Source organism: Mustela putorius, unplaced genomic scaffold, assembly GCF_011764305.1.
Source record: "Mustela putorius furo isolate JIRA1106 unplaced genomic scaffold, ASM1176430v1.1 tig00000430_pilon_pilon_pilon, whole genome shotgun sequence".
In the NCBI taxonomy this organism is placed as follows: Eukaryota; Metazoa; Chordata; class Mammalia; order Carnivora; family Mustelidae; genus Mustela; species Mustela putorius.
This window is the reverse complement of record NW_025421377.1, coordinates 21,777,501-21,797,296: the sequence shown is the minus strand read 5'-3', so window position 1 is coordinate 21,797,296 and position 19,796 is coordinate 21,777,501. Positions and strand designations below refer to the sequence as shown.

Here is a 19,796-nt window from a genome sequence, read left to right as displayed (position 1 = left end):
AGCCACCCAGGTGTCCCAAATAAAGTCTTTAAGAAAAAAAAGTTTTAATGAAACAGAACGGTGCCTTGTATTGCATGGAGCACTGGGTGTTGCGTATGAACAATGAATCTTGGAACACTGATGAAATAAAATTAAACAAAACAAAACAGTGCCTGACACAGAGTAAACATGCCGCAAAATTTTAATTGATTGTTTTAACAAATATTTTAATGCTATATACCAGGTATATATGGAGGTGAACACAAAAGATTTATTTCCCGCCCATTCCAAGATTACAGACTGGTGGGCAAATCAGATAAAGCATCGTAGGTTACACTAAGAGAAATGCATGGAGCCGGCAGTTTGCTTGGAAAAGAAATAGCAGAGCAAGTAAATAACGGGGATTTTACACAGCCATGATGGTAAAGAAAGACTTAGACCGAGAAGTGATGATTAAACTGAGATCTGAAGTAAAGTGGAGAACCAGCCACTGAGAATTCAGTTACTTGCCTGATTGAATGAAATCAATTAGCAATCTTTTAAAATATTCTCTGTCACAGGGCGATGAAGCAGATTCTGTGTTCAGGAGGGTGTCTTGTTTTCACTGTGCCAGATGGCCTCTGTCATCCACACTTGACTGTCTGTGGCAGGTATCATCGTCGTATACTAAGATCTGGGAAGTGATCTGGGTTTGTTGTGCCTATTAAAATTTTCAGCTTTCTGCGGAGAACTGAGTCCACGTTGTAATATCAGGATTTATCAAGTGAAAAGAAAATAATTTATTTAAAAGGTGCCTCCCAGTATGAGAAATAATTGTACTTCCAAGTAATCATTAATAATTAAGGAGAACTCTAATTCTTTTTTACACTGAAATTGGCTACTTACGCGCAGCGAAATAATAACCCAGTTGTGTTCTGTGAGTATGGCCGGCTTCCCTACATAATATTTTTAAAACAAAACATATACTCTGTGTAAGGACTCTGGTACTAACAAAGTTTGAATAATGACTCTCCAAGCATTAGCAGATACATGTGACTACTGGTTAATTAATGATGATGGAGTCTCTACACTGCTTTTGATTTCTCAACTAATGATTCTTAAAACATTGAACAGGAGTGCAGGGCAGATTTGTCTGGGGACTATACATGTTCAGCAATGTAGGCAAATCATGAAGCAGTTGTCTATGGTGGGTCATTATCTTTCATCCATTTCTTCCATTAGAACTGACATCAGTCCTCTAGACAATGATTCACCCAACAGACATACCTTCCCATAGGCCAAATCCTGTTTGCTTCTAGAGAGACAAAAACTTAATAAAATGGAGCTCCTTTTCCCAAGGAGCTAGTTCTAGCAGGCAGGTGAAATCAACAAATAATAATAAAATGTGCTAATTTCTTAGAATGATTTTGTTACAGATTACTTTGTAAACATGAACTGAAAAGAAAGGGATGGTTTGGCACATAAGGCCCGTGGCAGATGGAGTGTTCACAGAGGAGATGCCGTTTGAGTTGGACTTGAGAGAATGAATTGGCATCTCCCTGCTAGAAAAGGAGAAGACGGCTCTGGGAAGATGGGCAGCAGACACGGTGGCTTTGAGCTGAGGGAGACTTGTCTGTAGGTGAAATCGAAGGGTACTGAGAGGACAGAAAATGAGGCTGCACAGGGCAGCTGCAGTTAATGTTATACAGATGTTCCTGCCACTCTAAGATATTTGAATTTCACCTTGCTAATGAAGAGTCCAGGAGTTTCAGAGATGAGTAACTTTGGGGTCCTGGGTGGCTCAGTCAATTAGGCATCTGGCTTTTATCTCAGGTCACGATCCCAGGGTCTGGGGATTGGGTCCCATGTCGGGCTCCCTGCTCAGCGGGGAGCCTGCTACTCTCTCTCCCTCTGCTGTGCTCTCTCTCTCAAATAAATAAAATCTTTAAAAAAAAAAAAAAGAAGAAGAAGAGTGACTTTATCAGTCTGTGCTTTAAGAAGAGAATCTCAGTGAATTTCATGTATCTAGAGGAAGAGACGCTGTTAGACACTGTGTTGTGAACAGACACATAGTATCCAGAACTAAGGGATAACTCAGTCCATCTGGCTCCAAACCCCTTGTGGTTTATACTGCATCATGCAGCCTCAACGAATTAATTTCCCCAATGTGGATTGACCATAACAGGTCATGGAGACAGACTGGAGTAGACATAAGTCTGCTTGGCCATCCCTTATATGAACATGCATACCTTCCCTGGAATGTCCTGGACCCATAGTTCTAGAAGAGTCTGAACATCTCAGGTGAAATTAACGTAACAGCAGGACAACCCCACAGTGTTGCTGCCTCAGAGGTCCCTTTGATTTTTACTGAAGCATCTCGGTGTCTTGTTCCCCTTTCCTTTTGTTTCTTTAAAAAAAAAAAAAATTGTATTTATTATTGAGAGAGAGAGAGCGCATGAGCACAAGCAGGGGGGAGGGGCAGCGGGAGAAGCAGACTCCCCGTTGAGCAGGGAGCCCTTAATGGACTGAGCCACTCGGGTGCCCTTTTCCCCTTTGTTTCTGAAGCCCCCAATTTTCTTCCTGACTTCATTCATTTTTCCCTTTGTTATGCAACAAATATCAGACTAACCTTATCCCTCTCAGATTTATAGCAGTCTTTATTTTTCCCAGGGTCCAAAAACACAGAAAATCTTTTAAGCTTGTTGAGAGCATCATCATTCTCATTCTTGATGAGAGGGAATGAGGTCTACCTGGGCTTCTGGTATGCTTTCACTAAAGGCCGGAAGAGTTTTTAAGTCCTTTTAGCTGAATTGCCTCTTCTTGGTCCTCCCTTTGAAGCTCAAAGGAGGTAAAGTCATAATTAACATAAAAGGACAGACTCGTGCTTATTGAAAACAACCATCTGACCCTTCCGGAGAACTACCGAAATGGCCCAAATTACCCAAAGGCAAACATTTGCAAGAGTTTTAACAGGTTATTGCGACAGTTAGGCTGGAGAGTAGCTGCCGGCAGTGGACCCAAAGACATAGACTTGAGAGATGTCCGCAGGACTGAGTGACAGATCAGCTGCCGTTTTGGCAGAAGTGAATCGAGGATGGTTGAGTCTTCAACTAGAGCCTTGAGAGTACAGACCTGAGACACTTGCAAGAGAGAACAGTATTGAGAGAAGACGATTATCCTTTGAGAGATATAGAGATGTTCCCAGTAGGTAGCTCTGTTGCTGTTGGAGTTGAACGGATAGCTCTGGAGCGTCAGAGAGATGAATCAGGGTCCCCGACATCAGCATGTGGCGCTCATCAGCGTACAGGTATTGATTGAAGAAACAGCAGCGAATGAAACATTGCAGGGAGAGAACAGAGAAGAGGCAAGGGTTGAAAACCAAAGCTGGAGGCACACGGGCATGTGAGCTAGGCCGAGAAAAGGGAGCAAATATCACTAAAGAAGCACCATAGTGTCACTGGAGAACGGCGTGTGAAGAGTATTACGTACTGCTGAGCACTGGAGATGGGTTTTTTTTTTTTTTTTCACGAGGAGGGAGAACTGAGAATGTTAGTTAAAGAGGAAAAGGAACTCCAGGAAAAGGAGAGATTGAATGCAGGCAATTAAGTGTTAATTTTTTGGAGCAGATCCTTTGGGGCCAAAGCAGCCGAAGACTTAGCACTTACCTGGGACAGAAAAAAAGGCAAGCAAGGTAGTTGAGAAAAAAGATCAGGAATCAGCCTCACGTAGACTTACCTGAATTTTAGTTGTGTTAATTTGGGGGAGGGGAAAAAAATCTTATGACTTCTGTGAGTCTAAGTCTCTTTCTAAAGTAGTGATAAAGGGGCGCCTGGGTGGCTCAGTGGGTTAAGCCGCTGCCTTCGGCTCAGGTCATGATCTCGGGGTCCTGGGATCGAGTCCCGCATCAGGCTCTCTGCTCAGCGGGGAGCCTGCTTCCCCCTCTCTCTCTCTGCCTGCTTCTCTATCTACTCGTGATTTCTCTCTGTCAAATAAATAAATAAAATCTTTAAAAAAAATAAAAAAAAAATAAAGTAGTGATAAAGATGACTCCTTTTCAGGGCATTGAACTGTTGCCATAATGCGGGTTGGGCTTCTGGCACGTGCTCTCCAGACATACCCTCCTGAGGACATACCCCCTGACCCTGGGTCTCCCTGCTCTGACTACTAAGTCTTAAGTAGCTTCTTCTCTCCCTCTGGTCCCCTGTCTCATCACTCCGCTTTATTTTCTTCAGAGCATGTATTCCTATCTGATATGACCTTGTCTGCATGTCTTTTTCTTTTTTTTATTTATTGATTGATTTTTGTCTGTGCATGTAACAGATTTTACCTTTTAGAACATAGTGATGGTAAGAACAGAGACTCAAACTCAATCAGAGTTCTGTTTCCTGCCCCAAGGACAATTGGGCACATGGTAACTGTTCAGTAAATATTTGATAAAACTATTAATAAAGGTAGTTATTTTTAGTCTGTGGTTGGAGGTGAGAGAAGAGAAGAGAGTCAGCTACCTACTGGGAGTGAAAGGAATACAGAATATTGGCTGAGAATCCAAGTAGGGGTATATTTGGAGCTTTTAGCTCTGTAAGAGATGAGTCATGGAGAGAGCACTGTTTCTTCTTGTTCATTTCAGAATGCTTTTATGTCCAGCCCAAATTACCTAGACATGTTTGCCTTCCATAAACCAAGTCTCTTTCTCTCTTTAAAAATCGTACTTGGGGGGCACCTGGGTGGCTCAGTAGGTTAAAGCCTCTGCCTTTGGCTCAGGTCATGATCTCAGGGTCCTGGGATCGAGCCCCATAGTGGGCTCTCTGCTCAGCAGGGAGCCTGCTTCCTCCTCTCTCTCTCTGCCTGCCTCTCTGCCTACTTGTGATCTGTCTGTCTCTGTCAAGTAAATAAATAAAATCTTTAAAAAAAAATCGTACTTGGGTATCATTTATTTTCATCTATATGAATAATGGTATTCATGATGGCTAACAATTTTACACTTGCAAGGGCCAGCACTATTAAGCATATAAGCATAGAGTCACGTATATGAGTTCATTTATTCCTCTCAACAATCCTGTAAGGACAGTGCTATAATTAGCCCATTTCACAGATGAGAAGACTGAAGCATAGAGGCAAATAACACACTCAAGCTCACATAGCCAAGATCGATCGCAGGTAGCCTGGCTGCAGAGCACATGCTCTTACGCACTCAGCCTACTGTCTCTCAAGACCTAATCCACCCATCGAGAAGAAAAATGAGTGTTGCTTTGTTGAAGCCAGACAAAGCTGTTCATCAGCTAGTCAGACAAAGCGGGTCAGACTGTCCTGCCAGGGAAATGTCCCGGGAGAAATTGTCCTGTCCGGGAACAAACCTGGAAGGAATTTTCCTTTCAAGGAAAGGAATACTTGACTTGATTTTACCTTTCCCCCCCTCTCACATTATTGGCAACCCCTTCTAATTTAAGGTTATCTGAAAATTGAATTCATGTTCTGTTTACCCCTTCTTTCAGGTGATTTAATAAAAGCTCAGGGCTCAACCCGAACACCTCACGGATGATCTACACACATTCTAATAGATTGGCTCACGCGGTAAAAGGATATTTGGTTTTACATAGGTTTGCATTATGTTGTGTCAAATATGTGACTTTTTAGGATATTTATCCTTACACACCCAAAACACTGGGTATCTTTTCATTTCTTATTCAGTTTTTCCAGTGATCTGTTCTAGCGTCTCTTTCTTTTTCCCAGTATTTTTTAGAATACCATCATATTGATCGTCAAGAAATCCTTATTTATGGTAAATTTAGAACCCAGTTCCTCATTTCCTTAAAATTTACATGAGGAAGATTATGAAAGGAAGTGAGGTTGCTAAGTCCTCTTTCTCAATATACTCACACACCAATTTCTTAAATTCAGGGATAGCGAACCACTGTCAGTTATTCGAAAACCAGCTGTTTTGTGCAGAGTAACAGTGCTGTGGTCTGTGGGTCTGTGGAAGTGTAGCAAGATGGTGAACACGACTGGCTCTGGAGCCACACTGCCTAGGTTTTCATCCTTTGCTGCATCTATTAGCTGTGTGACCTTGGGCAAGTTACTTGACTTCTCTGGGCCTCAACTTCATTGATGTAAAACAGAGATGGTATCTCTAAAGTAGTTGAAGGGATTGATGGTAGTTGATGGTATCTCTAAGTAGTTGCAAGGATTACTTGAATGAATATAAAGTATTTAGTGCAGTGTCTGGAATCTGGAAAGCTCTGTATAATGTTAGCTGTTGGTTTTGGTTGTTGTTGTCATTTTTACTTAGGGAAAAAAATCACTTTCCTTGTCACAAAGAGTTGTAAAAATGCTTTCTTAACAAATACTATTTTAGTTCATCTTGACAGATTCAAGTGGTTCATTCAGTATGATGTGTTTTTAGTTCATTCTGTACATAATTTATTGATTGTTAAAATTTGTGATTAATTTGTAGTCAGATTCTGGGAGTTTCTCTGTGTCTCTCATCGGTTTTAGTAGATGACATTGAAAAACAATCTAAATAAAGATGTCTTCAGTATTTTTCTTAGCTTTCAAGAGTCAAATGACTCAGTGTTTTCCTTAGACTAGAATATTTTCAAACTCTTACTTAATTTTAAGGAAGTTATTTTATTTATGTGTAAATATAGGGAAAGGCAGACATAACAACTGGTGGTGAGTAAATACCTCCAGGTGTATTAAGCCGCCTTTACCCTCCTCAAAAATGTGCATACTGCCATCTGCTGGAGAAAGTTTTGCACATTGAGGCAGTATTTTTGAAAAATTTAAGCATCAAAATGATTTTCCCCCATAGTTTTTTTTAATAGATATCATTTAAATTACATCTTTCATTCAATTGAGATTTCAAGTGTGAGAGACTTCAAGTCCCTTTTAGGTGAAAACTAAGAAGGAAGCAGTTATATTTCTTGTTCTATTCATGTAGATTATGAAAATACATCTGGAAGGCTTTCAAATCTTTTCCAGGGATAGATGGAAGGTTGCTTAAGTTCTTTGTGTTTTTCTGAGGGCAGTTGTGGGGCATTTTGCTAGATCTGGACAACAACCCTTTGAAGCAGACAAAGCAAGTCCAACCATAATTGGCCAAGGAGAAAACAGAGGGCCCCGGGAGGTTAAATGATCAGCCCAAGGTCACTCCAGTCCTTCTGGCATGTGTGGGTCAGAATCCAGGTCTTTGAATATCTTATCCTATGCTGCTGATTATTTCTTGAACTTACCATATCCTGTAGGCCTCTGAGTAGAAAACATTGTATCCTATTATTTAATAAGGCTAGTGAAATGAAAAACAGCTAAATTCCTAAGTACATTTTAAAGTGAATAATGTATTTTTTAAACTTTGAAAAGCAAAATAGTAAGTGATATCCAACGCTTTGCATGGACACCTAATGTGTGTTGTTTTGCCATATTGAAGGAATACTTTCTGCTCTGTGTACATACTATTGCCTTATTTTTAGTGATTTCTACCCATAATAATTTATGCATGTCCTATGACAGTTTCACAAATGTGTGCTGACCCAGGAGGTTCCCTGCTTGATTTTTTATTTGGTTTCTGTTGGCATATCCTGCTATCTAATTAGCCTGACATCATAGTGACTTTGATTAAACAGTACTTTTCATCTGGTAAATGGTATCTTTGAGTTTTAAAAAAGTAGCCTTCTACTCCATCATTTTATAATGTAATATTACCATGGGGAACATAAATTTTGTCCTTTAGACTTCCTTGATATTGTAGTGATTTTAAAACTTCCCGAGTACAGATGAATTTACTGATTTAGGGTGATTATAGATTATACTAACTCTAGTATCATAAGCTGTTGGCCAATGTTGCCACCTTTCCTCCATGTGCAAGTCTAAGATTTTCTGATAGAAGTGTCTCCTGCCTTTTCAATATAGGGGTCACTCCTGATCTGTGTTCCCTCCTGTCATCTCTGCTCTAGAATTTTTTTTTTTAACCTAACTACTTTAGTTTAGAATGATATCATTCCCCTATTCTGTGTATTTACTAGCATTACTTTCAGTCTTTTTTTCTTTTTTTAGCATCGAATGCATTTACATTTCGCTTACATAAAGCTGAGTAGGGGAGTTGCTAATTCAGAACAGCTGACTTACAAGAAGTCTCTTGGAATGTCCCTGAGTCTCTGGATGAATGTGTTAGTAACATGCCTGGCTTCAGACTTTTTGCTTGCATTGGAATTATAATGTTGGGAATTTCTTATCAGATAATTATTCCAGAAGAGGAAGGAGATTCAGTCTTCAATTGGGCAGGTGTGGAGTAAGATAAGAGAATGTGACCGTGACCGAAAAGGTCATAAGAAATCACAGCTTTTTTGTCCAGCTTTCAGTCTTTTCTTATATTGACCTAGAATTTACCCTTCTCAGTTGGAACCCATGGTTTTTGTTTATTTCCTATAGATATATGGAATAAATTGAAGCTAGTAAGTCTTTTCCATATGGCAGCTAGTAAGTCTCCTTTCTCGGTTTTTCTTTTCTGTTTGTTCTGTTCTACTATTCCGTAATGTCCCGCTCCTCTTCTCACTCACAGATTTTTGGGGCACGCGGTTTGCATGAGTTCAATCTTCTAATTCTCGCACCAGCCCAGTCTGGTAGTATTCCTGTGTCCCTCCGACTGAGGCGAAGAATGATGGAGACCATACGACAATGAGGGTTTGAACCAAGAGGTCAACTGAGAAAATTGGTGTCAGGCTCTAGGCCACTGTGTCTCCCCTTCTTTATGTGACACATTTTCGAGGTTTCTTGCTTTTTGCTCTTCTCTGGGTATATACGTATTTGTCAACTTCTCTTTCATAAGACATTGTAGATAAAATGTACTCAATGCTTCAGGGATACCCTGGCCTCCCAAAGCGATGGCTTCCTTCTGGGCTGCCTGTCTGCACATTACAGAGGTGTTTTGTTTTGTTTTTTGTTTTGTTTTTTTAACTTGGCTTCTCTCAAACAAGTATGAGATTGGGTCTTGCCATCCTCTATGTGTACGTGCGTTTGTAAACTCTATGTGTGTGTGTGTAAATGCGTTTTTCCACTTAAGAGGATTCTACATTTTCTCTTGTCAAACCATACTTTGTCTTCTTTAGTTTCGACTCATGTCTGCCCCCTTTTTTCTTTAACCTCCGTGTTTGCAGTCCTCTCTTTTATTCCGTACAAATTTAGTAAGGATGCCTTTAGTCTAGATTTCAGGCCATGATTTTTTAAGGTGTTCTCTGCGGTCCCATGAGATTCTTGAGATAGTTCCGTTGGGATTTCTTGCTCCCATTTCTCGGTCAGTGTGGGACTTCGTAATTTTATGACTCATGAGTTTTGTGGGAGCTTTTTAGGACATGCTATTATTCTTAAGTTATATTTCTTTTTAAAGTCTCTCTTTATGAGATTATGGTTCTCTTTTCTCTGTAGGGTTTCCATTTGCTGTGCCTACAGTCTTCTGGACCTCGAGTTGAACCGCAGTTAGTTTTCCATCTGTATTTTAGTTATTGTGACAAATGTTCAGTCCCTGTTCCTGAGAATAGCTAAGAAGTTTTGTGATCTAGTCAGATAACGCCATCTTTCCCATTCCTGCCGGCATTTGCCACCTTAATAAGCAACCTTCACGCGCACTGATTTCGCACCAGCTTAATCAGAAAATACCACGATGGGCCACTTCAGATTCCTATCTGCTCACCACTGACCGTGCACTCGTCTGTATAAATCTGTGGGGACTGTGACCTCTGAGGTTGCTTCAATTCTAATATCTATGATTTTAAGGTATACCAAATGATTTTTTGAAATTTCAACTGACTTCAAAAAATTAAGTAATAAGGAGTGACTGAATTTAGCTTTTCTGAACTCTACCCAAGCGTGATATTTATTTAATGTGCACTTGTACGGTCCCCTTAGTAATTCAGATGTGAAAGGACTTCTAACACTATAGGACTTCTAACTACTCATCGACTGAGCTGCCCTATTGCTAGAGCACCGGGGGCGAGGGGAGGGGGCTACCCACTCACTGGCCTGCAGATAAACCACGACAGCTGCTGCACGCCAAGTCCATTTCCACGGGCTCTCCCAGCTGGACTTTGGGCAGCTTGTGATGACCTGGGCACGAGACAAATGCCTCTTTCTGTTTTCTTCTACGTGACCGTGGCTCTGCTCAGCTTGCAGACTCTTGTCTGAGTCACCCACTCGTGGTTGCTTTCGATGACTACTATATGTGAGCTACAGCACACTGGTCTCTTTCTAACACAGCAATAGGTTAATGAAGCCCTTTGGAGGTATCTTCTCCATTGTTCAAGGTACGGTGGGGTTTACAGCATCAGTGATTCACATACCTGAGACTTGTTTCAGAGCTAATGGTCAGAGAGTTCAGCTTAAACCAAATTTAAAAAAAAAGGGACTTGACTCTAGCACTTGTCATCACATGACTGAGCCCTAAAATGTTGTCCATCTCATGAAATCGCTTGTCACCCTTCTTTTAGCAACGATCTGCTTTGTTTCCAGGTGAATGAAATTTACCACGATGAGTCCCTCGGAGTGCATATAAATGTGGTCCTGGTGCGCATGATAATGCTGGGGTACGCAAAGGTAAAATGCTTTTAAATATGTGGACTATGAACACGAAGGACCGAGCTAACAAACGGAAGACTGCATTTCTGTAGCTGTAGCGAACACGTCGCCCTGGTGTCTCACGTAGACCTAGCTGGTTACAAGTGAGGAGGAGAAACTGCCACAGCAAGCATTCATCTCCCGGTCTGAGCGGATAATGATTTTTGTGCTGACACCGTTTGCTTATCTGTCTAATGGAGTCACAGGTAGTGGTCCTGGCTCTAGGCGTGACCGTATGAATGAAAACAAATGCATATAATTGTGAAGAAAGAGAATTTCCTCAGTCTACCATTATCATCAAATTCTCGAACCATTTATTTTTTTAAAACATCTCTGCTGCGTGCCTACTATGTGTCAGATGCTCTCTAGTGCTTTGAATATATCAGTGAAGAAAAGCAGCAAAGATCCTTGCCCTCTCATGGTTTGTGAAAAACAGTATTTTACATGTCTATCATTCCACTTAAGAAAAGCCAAGTACAGAGTGGATACTCCCTTAGAAGAGCTCTATTCCTTCTGAAAACAAAAAGTTAGGTCAAAATGCACAGGTAGGAATTTCATGTAATGTAACGAACTTCAGCTGGCTTTAAAATAGCAGTAGATGGGTCCTTGTCCTTGGAAATAATTAAATGGATGACCTTGGTTTCTTCCTTTGAGAAAGTGCCTAACTTGGCAATTTTCTTGATATTTAAAATTACATGTCCCCCTCCCATAATTAATCCTCCTGATTATGAAATACTAAGGAAATTATGCCTTTAGCAAACAGGAAAAAAAATCCGTGTGTTTGCATTTCATTATGTATGTAACACCCACTTATCATTTTCTGATGAGAGTGTGTCACTGATCTTTACTTTATTCCCCAAGCCTGACCTACTTTGTGTCACGAACACTAAACACAAGTTGACTCCAGCTGGAGATATTAACAGCCTTCAGTGGGTTGTTAGATGATTTGTTTGGAGAAGTATGTGATCAGCATATAATAAACCAGGCTCATTTTATTCAGAATGTAAACACCGATAATGACATTTGCTGAAATGTAACAGAACTCTCAGCCTGTCAGCCAACTAGGTACTAATGTGGGGCTCCAAATTCAATTTCTTATTCAATCAGAGCTACTCTGGAAAGTATGGATACTGAGTTTTTGAAGGATGGGCCCCTTTCCCTCTAAACTTTTAACTCCTGATCCTAATGTGGTAGTAGCAACATTCCAGGCAATGTCAGTCCGCCTCTTGTAAATACCAGATAAGAGTACATCTCTCTTCATTGCTCTGAGGTTAAGAAAAGGTTAGTTGCTTTTTTCAGTGTAAAGTTTATGTAATTGGGCCATTTCCTGAAATGAAGATTTGACCAGCTTTGCCAGCTCATTGAAGAACTTAAATACTTCACTTATGTTGCTCAATTCTGGGCAAATAAAAATAAAAATTTTAACCAAAGACCTTTAAGAACTCTGGATAAAAGTATCACAGCAGAATCTTTTCCTCCCCCCCCCCCCCCGTTCTTAATGTCTATAAAACTAAGAAATCTGAGCTGGATTAGGAAATGGACTACTAGAGTTCTTACCCCAATGATTAACATTGAGTTGCCCAACGATAGCAAAGGTCAGCGCCACGTGTCCCCATAAACGTGCAGTCACCTGTCACACAGGTACCACTGGTCACTGTTCAGATTTCCTTCCTGGGCGTTTAGAATCCCCAAACAAGAATAGGCATATGCATAAGCCCTAAATGAGATTATCGAACCTCATTGAAATATTGCACTTCTTCAACACACTGTTTCTTCTTAGTCCATCAGCCTCATAGAAAGGGGAAACCCATCCAGAAGCTTGGAGAACGTGTGTCGCTGGGCTTGCCAACAACAAAAGTCTGATCCGAACCACCCCGAACACCATGATCATGCAATTTTCTTAACCAGGCAAGACTTCGGACCTGCTGGAATGCAAGGTATTTCTATTAACGTGCAGAAGAAAAACTTAAGGGCATGACTTTCCAAAAATAATCCTAAATCCAGGAGTCTGTTCAAATGTTCAGCTCCCTTCTATCCTTTTCCACCATGCATCAGCCAGGCACACACTGTCTTTCTATTGCTTCCAGTGACTTCTGTGGAATTCACGATGTTAAATGCCACTTAAATGGTATAATAAATTATACTTGCCTTTAAAATAATGACTGTGCATTTGGGGTGTGGAGGGGATCCTGTCCAATGCGACGTGATTTCCACTAACCGCTTGGGAAGGGAACGGAGATGCCATGAGAAATGATTGCTGCCAAAGAGCTTTCTTCCAAAGTCAGCTTACATTTATCTAATAAATTCCGACGTAGACTTTGGAAAAAAGTAGACGGATGAGTTTCTTTTCAACACTGATGGAATTTCTGGCTCTTTTTATCAGTACCATCGTAGGAAGGACCATTCACTAAAAACAGAAAGACAGAGCTTTGTTGGTGGGCAGAACAGAATGGTAACCCCAGGCAGTTCCTTCTCTTAGGGACAGAGAAAACGCAGACCCAATGAATCTTTTTAGAGAGCATTACCTGTGTGTGGCTTTCCCAAGAGAATGTGGCCTAATGCTAGCAGCGAAATAATACTGCCTCTGTTTCCTGAAAAGCTTTTTTTTTCTTCCCCCCCCAGGCAAAGGTCCAGTAGTAGCTCTTAATGGGCTTTCTCATAAAATGAAAATAAACGTAATTGTTATTCTCTACAGGATATGCTCCGGTCACAGGCATGTGTCATCCAGTGAGAAGTTGTACCCTGAATCATGAGGATGGTTTTTCATCTGCTTTTGTAGTAGCCCATGAGACTGGCCATGTGTAAGTCACTGTTGACAGCTATAAAGCGAAAAAAAAGGTCTTTTCTTGCCCGCTTCTCTCAGTATTGTTCACACTTTGGGCAGAGTACATGCCAGCATGCAACTCTCGTTCCTTGCCAAGTGTGAGGAGCTGAAAACAGGGAAGAGGTCATGTGCTGAAACTAAATAAGTGACTCTGGCTGGCGGAGACCCCCCCCCCCCCCCGCCCGTGCTTTTCACAGCGACGGGACGAGGAAGACATTTCTGTCCATTTGTTCTCTATTTCACAGTCTCTGGGACTCCTCCGCCAAAGCCACATTAATTTCAAAACGCACAGTCCCCTGAACAGGTTTCCAAGAGTGAAATCAAGCACCATCCATGGCCCCTCTGGTTCTCACCCGTGAGGTCTCACTTCCGTTGCAGGCTGGGAATGGAGCACGACGGACAAGGCAACAGGTGCGGCGATGAGACCGCTATGGGGAGCGTCATGGCTCCCTTGGTGCAGGCCGCGTTTCATCGCTACCACTGGTCCCGGTGCAGCGGCCAAGAGCTGAAGAGATACATCCAGTAGGTCCCCTTCTGTGTGTCCCCAGAGTGTTTCTGTCGTAGCCTAAGAGATACATCCAGTAGGTCCCCTTCTGTGTGTCCCCAGAGTGTTTCTGTCGTAGCCTAACACAGACATGAAACTGACAGTTAGGATTTGACCTTAACCAAACTCCCAGTGAATGAGAATGGTCACTCATGATAAACATTTTCTTAGGACTCAGAGCTTTTTGGCACCATAATCCCATAATGTAATCACAGTATTTTAAGCCATAAGCCTAGAATTTAAGAGGATTTTTAACTCTGGTCTCCTTTTAGTAAATCTATGGTGGTCAAACTTGAGTTAGGGACTAAGAGAGCGAGGACGGTCATGTGGCGCCCGCAGAGAGTGCCACATATGCCCTGTAGGGTGGGGGCTGGGATCTGTGCCATCCCACCACGGGGGGGGGTCCCCTGGGGGCCATGAATAAGGCTGTCACAATTCTACTGTATTCCTGAGTCATGTTTGGCTTCTTTTTTGGGATGAATAAGGATATGATGGGTCTTTTTCTGAATGGAAGTGAAACCAGAAACCTTAAAAGGTAGGACTCTGTGATCTTGCTGTATGACTGGATGAAACTCCAGAGTCTGTAACCTAAGCACAGTTTTTCATTAGGATGGGATTAAAAAAAAAAAATTAATGAGATGAAATGCTTTCCTTTTTACAGTTCCTACGACTGTCTCCTCGATGACCCTTTTGAACATGACTGGCCCAAACTCCCAGAACTTCCTGGAATCAACTACTCTATGGATGAACAATGTCGTTTTGACTTTGGGGTTGGTTATAAAATGTGCACTGCGGTACGTCACTCACAGTCAGTTGAGATTTTGCATCTTGAAATCTGTTTGCTTCACTCCTGCTTGGTGAGCTTCGTAGGCTCACGGGTCAAGCAGAAGACTATCTACCCATGATTTTGTGTTTGATGTGTCTCTGTGCGCTGAGGCTAAGAGCTTCAAATATATCACCCTGTTTAATCCTTGGGGCCGACTAGATGGGAATTGGTATATTTTAATTTTGTAGACGAAAAAACCAAGACTAAAGAGATTAAGCCCAACTTGCTCAAATCACGCATCTGGTAAACAGGGCAGCTCGACATCGAGCCTGAGATGGTCAGGCTCTAAGGCTTTATGCTCTGTCACTCCCTTAGTTTTTGTGACCTTCAGAGATGACGTCTAAGCCTTCAGTTGATTGTTTTTCACTAGTTTGTTGGCTGGATTTCATGTATCTGTGACCATAGGGAAGGGTCGTCATGGTATATTCCCACGTGAGAATCCTATGGTATGGCCGGAAGGTCAGGGATATGGGTTTTCTCCTGAGGCTTGGTGGGCGATCAGAACGTGGGTCTCATACTTACTAAGTATATGACTTTAAGCACTTTATTCAATCTCTCTTAGTTTCCTTGGGTATAAAAATGTGGATAATGATAGCATTTATCTCATAGATTTGGTATCAGGGTTCAACCTGATGCTGTAATTACAGCGCTGAGCCCAATGCAGGCACATGGTGATGGGGTCCGGGATAGCCCATCCCCCACGTGGCTGTGCACATTAGAGCTGTATCGCACCAAACTTCGATATCAAGCTTTAGTAGTTCAGAAGAAGAAAAGGAAGAAAGGAGGGGTTTTCATGTGTTGGAGCAAGCCTTACGTGTAAGAGCAGAGAAAGTAACTATCTCAAGGTACTGAGAAGAAGTTGATGTGCTGTTTGGAATCTTCTGTGTGGGGCTATCTCCAGCCATTCGGTCGGTGTGTAAGGGACAGGCTGTCAGTCCTTTATTGCCTGCGTCAGTGCTTTAAGACCTGAGAATTCTAAAGCTTTGCCCCAATGTCACGGAAAAGTACAATTTCTAGATTAAGTAATAGGAATTAGAACAACAACAATAAAAGAAAAAACAAAAAACCCAGGTCCAAAATGAGTACAATTAAAAAATAATAATAATAAAAGTTCTGTCCATGAGGCTGTATATGGGTAGTAAGTACAGTGAAAAATCAACACGTGAATAAACCAGCGTTTGATTTTTTTCAAATCTAGAGAATGGTAAGACATTTTTAGTTACAAAGACATCAGACAAGTGAAGACCATACACAAATATGTGGCTTACACATCCATTTGGATATTATAATGTGGTGTTTTAGGAAAACAAAAAGAATTCTCATGTGTAAGAGTGCTGCAATTCTAGTCTGGCTGGTATTATCTCACTTATAAGCATAACTAATGCCTTACTTATAACTCAGATTCTCAGTCATGGATTGTTTTGAGTATTAAATATATGGAAAATATATTCTCAACTACATGAATGCATTATGAGGTTTTGTTATACCTAGAACACCTCATCTCACATAGCAAGCCTTATAAATATTTTCTACTTCTAGTCAGCTCAGTATTATTTACAATCTAACTAGTTCATAACTAGTTATTTATAATCAGACTAGTCAGCTTAGTATTATTTACAATACAATTATTTACAAGAGAAGCTGTTTTAATAACTTGAGAGCTTCAAAACTATCTTAATAAGTTTTCACATTTAAAATGGTATAATATTTACAGATTCTTTAAAATTCCCATACTATCTATTTGAAAACCATGAAACAGAAATGGTATACAGAAATGTTGAAGACAACCGGAGAATCGCTAATTATTATTTATCATTGATAATTTAGAAAAGAAGAATACAAGTATCCTTTCCTTGGAATTAATTTGGAATTAATACTTGGGCAGGATTTTTTTTTCTTATCATGCTACAGCTGTTACTACTAATTTAAAATTAAAATACCCAAGGGACATGACATGAAGAAAGTGTCCACAAGGTGCCGTCGGACACAGGTTGGTAGGACATGCCATCTCTCTTTCATTGAGATCCTGATTCTCTCTCTTCCAGTTCCGAACATTTGACCCATGTAAACAACTGTGGTGTAGCCATCCCGATAACCCCTACTTCTGTAAGACAAAAAAGGGACCCCCACTTGATGGGACCGAATGTGCTACGGGAAAAGTAAGTATATCTATTTATACAGTGAAGATTTGAGATAGGTTTCCTCATAAGTGTCTTTAGAAGCCTGGAAAATTAGGACCCTGGCTGTCATCATTCTTGTACCAACCACGGTGTCTAGGATTTCATTACAGTAACGCACCAGCATTGTTTCCTAGGGCTTCCATGGCAAATTACCACAATCTTGGTGGCTGAAAACCACAGAAAGGATATTTTCTCATAGTTCCAGGAGCCAGAAGTCCAAAATCAGTTTCACTGAGCCAAATTCGATGTGGGGACTGGGCCATTCTGTCTCCAGAGGCTCGAGGGGAGGATCTGTTCCTGCGTCTTCCAGCGTCTGGGGGCTGCCCACATTCCTTGACTTGTGACTGCATCATTCCGGTCTCTGCTTCCGTGGCCACATGGTTTCCTTCTCTTCTGTGTGCAGATTTCCCTCTGCCCCTCTCTTCTAAGAACACATGTGCTATGCTGGCAGTGAGGGCCTGCCTGCGTAATTCAGGATAACCTCTCCAGTTCAACATCCTTAACCAAATCCCATCTGCAAAGAGCGTTTTCCAGATATGGGCGTTTACAGACTTGGGGGATTAGGACATCTTTGAGACCACCGTTCAGCTACTCCTGATAGAATAGGAAGCAACAGCTCAGGGGAGTATCTGGGCCCCTACTGATGGGATTTGATTTACTTGCTGGCATCCCACTCCTTGTGAAAGTTGTCCAGAAATAAAGTATCATGTGAATTTATACAGAGGATTTGGCCTTGCTCCTTGGGGAAAGATGCCCAGAGGTTTTAAATCTCGAATTGTGTAGTCAAGATTGAATGCTCAGAAACTGGCCAGGGGCCAGGCTACACTACTCATAAGGGGAAAGATCACCAAACCCAAAACAAAGCCATGTTAAGAACTCAAGTTGAAGAGCCTTGACTAGTTTGGAAATAAGATATTGTAGAAAGGACCAAAAGCTGGCAAGGAAAATTTATATAGCTTTAAATTCTTTTAAAGCCATTTAAAGCTCTATTTGTGTGTGAACTGTATTTGCTCTGATGATGCTAATAATAATAACAGTAAATAAATCTGCCATTATTGGTGTTTAAACTTTGTTAGGTATTATGCTAAACAGATTACAGAAAGTGTGTTGCTTTGGAAAAATTCAGTGTTACAAACTTCTGACTGAAAAAAAAAAAAAAACAAGAGCGACAATGAATTGATTCATTTTTTGCTTTATGAAATCTGTATCCTGTAAATCAACTCTGAACATCCAACTTCTCTAAACATATTTGTGTTATATTTGAATTTACCAAATTTGAGTTTTAAGAAACATTTTTATTGTAGGTAGGACCAAAAAAGCAAGTCAGAATGTTGAGCGGAACTGCTACTTGTTGAGCACCCGCCGTATGCTGGGTACCGTAAGCCAGGTGTCCCTGTAGTAACCGCCCTGCAGAGTTCCCACTAACTTGCTGGTCCGTTGGTCTCATCCTCTGCACGATCATTTCTGGGCCCTGATATTCTTCATCTAAAATGTAAAGATAACAAGTGCCCTATCTCTCAGCATCACTGTGAATGAAAATTTTGAAATATATCTAAGTGTTTTGAACACTGTGCATGTTTTAGATAAGTTAAATCATTCCAGAGGACGATGTTACACTTAAAAAGACCCTGATGATCTAGTTAATGAGGGATAAAGGGTAGAGCCATGCCTACTATGCAAGTTAGGTCCACAGATCATTCTTACTGGTTTTGTTTGATTAGTCATTTAAGAATTTGTCTGCATGAGTGAATTTGTTTTTCATTTTATACTTAAAAGTGCAAGTCTAAATTGTCCTAGTTAGGGTACCTTATAGTTTTAATTGTGCTAGGCTAATTTTAAATGCATTTTTACCTGCGGGGAGAGAAGAAAGAAAGGCCTTTAACTGGTGTAGTTGTATAATAATTTGAGCGTTAGCTTATGCCTGATTCTCATACTTGCCTTTTGTCATCTTCCCAAGTGGTGCTATAAGGGCCACTGCATGTGGAAAAATGCTAATCAACAAAAACAAGATGGCAACTGGGGATCTTGGACCAAATTTGGCTCTTGTTCCCGGACGTGCGGAATCGGGGTCCGTTTCAGAACGCGCCAGTGTAATAATCCCGCGTGAGTAAACTCCTGTGATTCAGTTATTTTTGGAGAGATGAGAAAATGCTCCGGTAGTATGTTATCAGTATTCTGCTTCATGAAGTACATGTCAAATACCAAACATGAACACCAGGGGTTTAAGTGTCTGTTTTGGGTAAATCTCTATTCATCAATCCCGTAAAGCGTCGTCACTGGCGAAGACGAGGCTCCAGTGAAAATTCGAGATCTGGGAAGCACTGCCGTGTAGAAGTCCTCAGGAGCTAGGCAGGGAAGCTCTGTCCCTGTGCTGGGCCCCGAGGCTGGAGGGCCACTGCAGAAGCCCCGGTGTCAGCTGGTCAACCTGGGAGCAGCTCCAGCCAGGGGCTCACCCCCTCCAGGGTTAGGAGAGCAACACAGCTGAGCAGGACCACAGAAGGATGGCGAAAGAAGCCCGAGGCACTGGGGGAACAGCTCCATAGTCCCCCCCCCCCGTCAGACTAAATACAACAAGTCCCTCTCGTGTGCTCAGCAAACCTGAGGGCCTTCTTTCTGGTCTAGGGTTTACCAAGTAAGAAAAGTGCTTTCTTCAGTCTCTGGTAGCAGGATGGCTCTGGGAAAGTTTCTCATCAAGTATATCGAATGTCCCATAGCTGTTTTCACGGGAAGAGATGCCGGTAGTAGTAGTGGAAGTAACAAAAACAAAGAAAATTAAGAGTGGCTCAGGTTCTGTCGCAAGTATGTTCCATGTGTTCCCTTGGGAAGTCCTCTCCATTGTTCTGTAAGGAAGGTGGGATTATT

At 41.4% G+C, this 19,796-nt stretch overlaps 1 protein-coding gene across 1 annotated transcript in view; it reads left to right on the top strand.

The window, feature by feature from the left end:
• The window catches only part of ADAMTS3 (ADAM metallopeptidase with thrombospondin type 1 motif 3), a 251,730-nt gene that overhangs the window by 198,459 nt on the left and 33,475 nt on the right, over positions 1–19,796 (top strand). The window contains exons 6-12 of the mRNA XM_045079854.1: positions 10,456–10,539; positions 12,341–12,497; positions 13,256–13,361; positions 13,763–13,906; positions 14,590–14,722; positions 16,800–16,913; positions 18,892–19,037. Of these exons, the coding sequence (XP_044935789.1) occupies positions 10,456–10,539; positions 12,341–12,497; positions 13,256–13,361; positions 13,763–13,906; positions 14,590–14,722; positions 16,800–16,913; positions 18,892–19,037 (884 nt within the window). The remainder of the gene's footprint in view (positions 1–10,455; positions 10,540–12,340; positions 12,498–13,255; positions 13,362–13,762; positions 13,907–14,589; positions 14,723–16,799; positions 16,914–18,891; positions 19,038–19,796) is intronic.